The sequence below is a fragment of the Perognathus longimembris genome, chromosome 13, assembly GCF_023159225.1.
Source record: "Perognathus longimembris pacificus isolate PPM17 chromosome 13, ASM2315922v1, whole genome shotgun sequence".
NCBI lineage: Eukaryota > Metazoa > Chordata > Mammalia > Rodentia > Heteromyidae > Perognathus > Perognathus longimembris.
Genome location: NC_063173.1, coordinates 53,558,579 through 53,566,760, shown reverse-complemented (window position 1 = coordinate 53,566,760; position 8,182 = coordinate 53,558,579). Strand labels below are relative to the sequence as shown.

The 8,182-nt window shown below is 41.5% G+C and overlaps 1 protein-coding gene across 1 annotated transcript; it reads left to right on the top strand.

The window, feature by feature from the left end:
* The first annotated feature begins 2,895 nt into the window (after positions 1-2,895).
* Positions 2,896-3,831, top strand: LOC125361791 (olfactory receptor 4D11-like). Its single transcript, XM_048360392.1, has one exon. It carries the CDS (start codon positions 2,896-2,898, stop codon positions 3,829-3,831), a length of 936 nt encoding a protein of 311 aa, XP_048216349.1.
* Positions 3,832-8,182: the final 4,351 nt, after the last annotated feature.

Sequence of the window (8,182 nt, the reverse complement as noted above, 5' to 3'; positions counted from 1 at the left end):
AAAACTGCTGGAGACTAGAACTTCACTGTACTCGTGTGCATGTGGCTAGTGCTAGCACAATACCAACAGTGCCATAAGGACCAGAAAGTGTGTATTGCAGGACGAGATTCCTTGTCTAAATGGATGGCGTTCCCCTTTCTGATGAATGCGATGTCACGAGCGCATGCCAGTGGCTTCTAAGGTAAAGGAATCCACTTTCATTTTGCTAGCATCCATTTTTGCTGCACAAGCTGGCCAGCTCGCTGGAGGTGCTGCACATCTAAAGGACATGGGGCCAATCCTATGCTGGCTCTTGTCTTTTTTTTTCTTTTTCTGGAAACTTTGTGACTGCTTTCTTTGTTGTTTAATTTTTAAAATTATCTTTAAGTAGTTGTACAAAGCCGTTGCCATCTAACAAGGCAGTTTATGAATAAAATGCATCTTGGTCGATGCCCTTTCAACATTCTCACCCGTCTCTCTCAACCCAGTCCTTTCCTCATTTTGTAGGATTCTTTCTTTCTTTCTTTTTTTAAAACCAGTCCTGGGGCTTGAACTCAGGGCCTGAGCACTGTCCCTGGCTTCTTTTTGCTCAAGGCTAGCACTGTACCTCTTGAGCCACAGTGCCAGTTCTGGCTTTTTCTGTTTACATGGTGCTGAGGAATCGAACCCAGGCATTCATGCATGCTAGGCAAGTGCTCTACCTCTAAGCCACATTCCCAGCCCCACACATTGGATTCTTAACTGCATTCCTTCCCCCTTGTCTTTATGAGCATATAAAAACACATAGAAAGTCCTGTGAATTGGATGTTATTCATCTCACCAGGCAGAGCTAAGCTTGTCCAGTTGATGAACAAAGGTTTATAAGTAATAATGGGCACAGCACTATCGACAGATTCACTGGGAATCACCAAATGCTGTTTCGATTTTTGTTTTCAGAGAAATTATATTCTGCTTCATTCTTGTATGCTTAAAGTGAAAAGAAAGTGTAGACTTTTCTAAACATGGCCTTTTCTTGTTTTCTATTGCTTTTACCCTTGAATTGAGATAAAATAATCATTCTATTCTATTCAGTGCTTAAACCATGATTGCATGTTGGGGAAGATGGAATGTAGTCTTTGGAGTGGAGTAGAGTCACATCTGCAGTTTGAGTCTTCAGACGTCGTGAGTTTGGAGGATGAGATCTCTTTGTTGACCATCCATAGGAAAGAATTAAAACCCATGTTTCCATTGCACAGGGGAGAACCATTCACAAGCTTCAGAGAGCATCATGATGGTCGCCTAACAATGGATCTACTGATGCTGGAGACAGGAAAGGAGGAAGAAAGTAGACATCCAGTTAGTTCTGACACCGATAACATCTTCAGTCCTATAGTCCCTTAAGTTTAGATCAGTCTTAGCTCAGGTTCTTCTTACTCCTTCCCGGTTCAAACTTACATTATCCACAGCATGCAGAACTGAGTCCGGTCCCCACCAATCAGCTTGTTGATGGAAAAATATGGAGGATACAGAGCCACGTCTCCAAATGCACAGTATAGTTGGATCTTTCTAATTTCTGAAAGTCCTAGGTTCTTATCTGAACATGGTGTTTCTGCTCAGTGCAAAAAAAAAATAACTGAAGGGGCTGGGAATGTAGCTTAGTGGTAGCATGCTGGTCTAGCATGTATGAAGCCCTGGGTTCGATTCCTCAGCACCATGTAAACAGAAAAAGTTGGAAGTGGTGCTGTGGCCCAAGACGTAGAGTGCTAGCTTTGAGGCAAAAGAAGCCGGGGACAGTGCTCAGTCCCTGAGTCCCAAGCTCCAGGACTGGCAAAAAACCCCACAAAAACTGAAAATAGTAATAACAACAATAATAGTAACAATAATAGCAAACTAGGGGCAGTTATAGCAGAAATAAGAAACTGAGGATGATGTTTTTCACTCTCTGCTTTTATCAAAGCCAGAATCATTTTCCCTCAAAACTGCATAACTAAAAAGATGATGAAGAGATTTTTTTTTTTTGGTCAGATGTGGGCCTTGAATTCTGGGCCTGGGTGCTGTCCCTAAGCTCTTCAGCTCAAGGCTAGGACTTTACCACTTGAGCCACAGCGCCACTTCTGATGGTGAAGAAATCTCAATCAAGGAACATATAGAAAAAATTTAATGACTTGGACATTTTGTACCCAAAGCACCAATTTAACATTGGTATGCATATATACATATCTAATTTTATTTTTATTGAAGAACTGATGTACAGAGGGGCCAGGTAAGGGGTACATTTCTTTTTGAACAGTGTCACCTCTTCCCTCACTTTCTCCCAATTTTTTCCCTCGCCAACCCCCTTTTCTGGAATATTGATCTTTTCAAATATGCTACGTAACTCTTACAGCTTAGTATGTTTTCCTTTCCAGAAGAGTTCTGCAGGAAATTTTTGAAAAATTAAATTTACTTATTTTTCATTGTTATTATAAAAGTGATGTATGGAGGAGTTAGTTACATAAGTCAGGTAAAAGAGTACATTTCTTTTTGGACAATGTCCACCCTTCCCTCGCTCTCTGAGTTTTTTCCTCTCATCCCCTGAGTTGTATTGTTCGTTCATTTTCAACACAGCATCTAGTGGGTAGCATCGCTGCATTTGTTCACTCTTTGTCCCTCCATTTCTGTGACCCCTCTTGCCTTCCCAAAGAAAGATAAATGAACCAACAAGACAAAAAGAAAGGAAAAGAACTATGGAATGGCTTCACAAGTGACAACTTGATTTGATTACAAAACTGATTGTGATGCTATATACATGGACCATCGAACAAACTGTGAACACTCCATCCATTCAGGGAAACATCTTGCAAAGGCTCTAGGTGCTCAGGAGAACGAGGTAAATAGAGTTCCTCCGTAAGACATAGCTTGAAAGCCATCAGCAAGCAGGAGGATGCGCCCCTGGCCATGGAAAACTGCACCAGGATCCAAGAGCTGGTGTTCCTTGGCCTGAGCCAGAGTCTGGGAGTGAGCTTGGTCTTGTTTCTTTTCCTCCTGCTGGTGTACGTGGTCACTCTCTTGGGAAACCTGCTCATCATGGTCACCGTGACCTGGGACTCTCACCTACATACCCCCATGTACTTCTTGCTCCGCAATTTGTCTGTTGCCGACATCTGCTTTTCCTCCATCACAGCCCCCAAGGTGCTGACCGACCTGCTCTCGGCGAGGAAGACCATCTCCTTCCAGGGCTGCATCACTCAGATGTTCTTCTTCCACCTGATCGGGGGCGTGGACGTGTTCTCTCTGTCCGTGATGGCCTTGGATCGCTACATAGCCATCTCCAAGCCCCTGCACTACGTGACCATCATGAGCAGGGGGCGCTGCATAGCGCTCATCGGGGCCTCCTGGCTGGGGGGCTTTGCCCACTCCATCGTGCAGATCTCCCTCCTGCTCCCACTCCCCTTCTGTGGGCCCAATGTACTGGACACTTTCTACTGTGATGTCCCCCAGGTCCTCAAGCTTGCCTGCACTGATACTTCTCTTCTGGAGATCCTGATGATCTCCAACAATGGCATGCTCACTACGCTGTGGTTCGTCTTCTTGCTGGTGTCCTACACCGTCATCTTAATGATGCTGAGGTCTCACAGCGGCGAGGGCAGGAGGAAAGCCATCTCCACCTGCACCTCCCACATCACCGTGGTGACCCTGCACTTTGTGCCCTGCATCTATGTGTATGCCCGGCCCTTCACCGCCCTCCCCACAGACAAGGCCATCTCTGTCACCTTCACGGTCATCTCCCCCCTGCTGAACCCCTTGATCTACACTCTGAGGAACCAGGAGATGAAATCAGCCATGAAGAGGCTCAAGAGAAGACTTGGGCCTTCTGATGGAAGAGACCAGTAGCTCCTTCTTATCACCACCTTTGAAAAGGTGTGCACATCAAGTAAATGTTATTTATTAATGGATTTGCAATGAATGACTCGCTTCTCCTGAAATATGTATGACTTTCAAAGATTCCAGTCCAGCATGTCAATAAAGTAAAAAAAGGTGTCATGTCAGAGAGGATAATAAAGGAATAGATTGTTACCTGTAGAGATATTTATGGTTTTTGCATTGCAAACTTGGTTGAAATAAAGAAAATTGAATCAAAGTCACTCAGACATTTCTACTATGTTGTTGCATTCTTAGGAGAGAGGGAACTAAGCCATGTATTGTGTTATGTGAAGCTTGTTCTTGGGAACTCTAGGGTGTCTTCCATGATGTAATCACATCCTAATGAACTCATTATAGGCAATATGTCCCCCCCTTAATTTTCCTAAATAAATTACTCTCACTTGAGATATAGTTTACATCTAGTAGAATAGAAGGACAGGATAGGATAAGATAAGAAGAATAATGCCTAGAAATGAGTCCATACAACTACAGCCAATTATTTTTTTTGGCAAAGTTGCCTCTGTGTGTGTGTGTGTGTGTGTGTGTGTGTGTGTGTGTGAATGTGTGTTGGCAAAAAGAGAGTTATCAACAATGATGCTGAGAAAACTGGATATCTACATGTAAGTCTGAAACTAAATCCCTGCCTCTTATCCTGTTCAAAAGAAAAGAAGAAAAAGAAAAGAAATCAATTCAAAACATGTAAAAGGCCTTAAGGTAGGACCTGAAACTTTGAAAGTGGGAAAATCTTCGAAGCTATCGGCATAGAAAAACTTCCTGAATAGGACTCTAGTATGTCTGGAAATAAGAGCAAGGATTGACTGAAAGGATTACAGTAAATTAAAAGCCTTCTGCATAGCAAAGGAAATAATTTACGGAGTTAAGAGATAGCCCACAGAATGAGACAAAATCTTTGCTAGCTACTCATTCAATGTGTTTTGTCTGGTTTGGTGTTTCATTTTTCTGGAGCACTTCATGTATTTTGAATGTGGACCCATGTATCTTATGAGACCTGAATGATTCAGGTCATTAACCCCCGAAGAGCTTGCTCATTCTGATGGCATGACTCCCTCTGATTGGGTGTCAATATTTCTGTGTCATACATCAGGAATTCAAATTGAATTGAATTGAAACTGCAATTGCCTGAGGCAGTGTTGGCAATTTCCCCAATGTAGAGATGCTTTTTCCAAAGAGAAGTCATATGTTAACTGTACTTTATCATATTGTAGAAATTCATGGCTGTAGAATTTCCCTAAGAACTCAGATATCCCAGAAAACAACCACATAATCAAAACTGGAAGGAAACAGATTTAAAATAAACCAGAGTACAATTTGTCTGGGTATGGTGCTTTATCCCTTTATTTTCAACATTTAAGAGACTATTACAGAAGGCTTGTGTGTTGTGGGCCAGTTGAGTTATGTAAACAGAAACAATTTTCATTGAAGAAAATAATAAAATTTACTTTTTGCACTTGTTAATAGCGGTGTGCCTACAAGTGACTGATCATACAAAGTGTCAAGGGAGTATATTATTTTGTTTTCAGTTTCCTTATCATTTATTATGCTACTTACATTTCTGAATAACTGAAATATATGAATAAGAAAAAGAAGGGAGATAGGGAACTATAGAAAGAGAGAAAGTAAAAAAGAGAAAAGGAAAGGTGAGAGGGAGGGATGGAGGGATGGAAGAAGGAAGGAAGGAAGGTAGGAAGGAAGAAGAACTGGGTTCACACTCCGTACTGTAAATAAACTGGTAATGGCTACTTAAAACAAAAAATGAAAAAAAAATGAAAGCTAACCACCAGTGGCGTGCACCTGTACGCCTAGCTACTCAGGAAGCTGAAATATGAGAGTTGCAGTTTGAAGCCAGCTTGGGCAGGAAAGTTTGAGACTCTTTTTTTTTTTCTTTCCAGTCCTGGGGCTTGAACTCAGGGCATGAGCACTGTCCATTGCTTCTTTTTGTTCAAGGCTAGCACTCTACCACTTGAGCCACATTGCCACTTCTGGATTTTTCCATGTATGTGATACTGAGGAATCAAACCCAGGGCTTCATGTATACGAGGCAAACACTCTACCACTTGACCATATTCCCAGCTTCCTGTGAGACTCTCAGCTCCAATAAACTAGTAAAAAAAATCCAGAAGTAGAACTCTAGCTCAAGTGGTAGAACTCTAGCCTTGAGAAAAAAAATCTCAGGGACAAAGCCTAGGCCCCAAGTTCAAGCCCCAGGAACAACACAAAGAATAAAAGAAAAGAAGGATAGAAAAGAGAAAAGAAAGAAAGAGAGGGAGAATGAAAGAAAGGAAAGGAAAAGAGGAAGAAATGAAGGAAAAAGAAAAAGCAAACATCCAGAATTCTTTGGCAAATGACTGATAGCAGGCCTAGGTCAAGGCCTACACACAGTCTTCTGCTTGTGTGGACCATCCCAAATAGTCAATAAATAATAGATAAAATCTACTGAAGGTTATTAAAGTAAATAAAGACCATTAGAAAAGAAGCAGAGTCCCTTGGAGGAATGAGAAATAGGAGGTCTGGGTCAGGGAACACATAGAACACAAACCCGGAGCACCTTGTGTCAAAAAGCAAGGAAGTAACAAATAAACAAAACAATGGGACCCAAGAGATGACTAAAATGACTCCCAGTGGCAAAAGCAGACACAACCCAAGCCTCGAAGAATAGAATTCAGTGGGATAGCATTACCCCATGTATAAAATAAATACCCATGTGTCCATACTGATATAAACAAATGGTTGAGCATATAAATAAATAGAACACATTGGAGCCTCACACATAGTGGGATTCTAAATAATTTTTGTAGATTTTTCACCATCAAGATGTAGCCTAAGTCCCAACTCTTTATGAGTAAGTTATGAATAGTAATCTCAACCTTGAACTTTATACACAAAAATGAACAAAGGGACAAACCTGGAGAAATATATTACTCCAGGCAGGTGTGTGAAGTTAATGTGTGTCATTGATCAGCTGCATTAATGACATATGTTCTTTGGGATGATGTGGTGTAAATGACACTTTTTCTATCTTTTCTCCCAAAGACATACAACCCCTGTCTCACCCTGAGAAAAATCATGAGAACAGTCGAGAAACATTCTATAAAACACCTGAGCAGGTGCCCCTTAATCCTGCCGATGTCATCAAAAGCAAATGTAGAGGAATTTAAGGAGGCACGGCAAGTGTGATATGTGGCATCTTAGACAGGATCCTGAGACAGAAAAAGGATGCTAAGTTAAAAACAAAAGAAATCTAAAGTGTGGGCTTTAATAACCATTTTGAGGAGAGATGAAAAACTTCCTGTGATAAGTATAAGCAGAAGAAGTTCCTGTCCACTAAGTTAGTGTACTCAAAGGAACCCTACACCAGAAGAGGAGGACAGGATGGGTAATGTATGAGATAGGATGGGCCTAGTAGTACACATCTGTATCCTAGCTTCCTTGGAAACAGAGAGAAAGAGAAGGATGATGGCTTGAGGCCAGCTCAAGCCAAAAGTGAGTTCTTATGTCCAAAAACAATCTTGTATGTGGCATGTGTCTATAATCCCAGGTAATTGGGTGGTCAAGCTAAGAGAGCTGTGGTGCAAGATCAGATACAAGCAAAAAAAATCACAAGACTCTCTCTAAGAAAGAAAAGTAAAAAGCCCTGGACCCAAGTGGGAGAAATCTTGGCTTGCAGACTCAAGATCCTGAAATCAAATTCCTGTTCCACATGAGAGAACTTCCCCTCCCCATAAAAAATCCTCTCTCCTGAACTCCAAGCCAATGGAACCTGAAAGTAGTGGAGTACAATGAAGCACATTTGTATCTGACAAAGCAGACTTCAAAACAAAATGAATCAGAAGAGAATCAAGGTCACTGCCTACTGAGTAGTCCATCAAGGGGGTGTAACAATGATAAATATAGATGGGCCACGGGTCAGCACACACAACTGTCAGCACAGACAAACACTAAGGGGCATAAAGGAACAGACAGACCCAACACAATAAAAGTAACTTCAATATCCCACTCTCACCAATAGATTTATCATTTAGAATATCAACTAAACCCATCAAAGTTACAGGTTACTATTGATCAAATGGACTATTGATCAAATGATAGGCATCTACAGAATATTACAGTCAAGGGCCACAGAATACACATTCTTCTCAGCAGGAAGGAGAATAATACTATTCATAATAGCCCCCCTCCCATACCTTGGAAATAAAATAACATAAAAACTAGGCATAAACTTAACAAAAGATGTGAATGAACTCTACAGGGAGATGAGAAGGAGCAAGAAAAGAGGGGCTGCTGCTAGAGTATCAAGGGGAAG

Coding starts and splice junctions, on each gene's coding strand:
- LOC125361791 (XM_048360392.1), top strand. CDS start 2,896: ATGGAAAACTGCACCAGGATCCAAGAGCTGGTGTTCCTTGGCCTGAGC.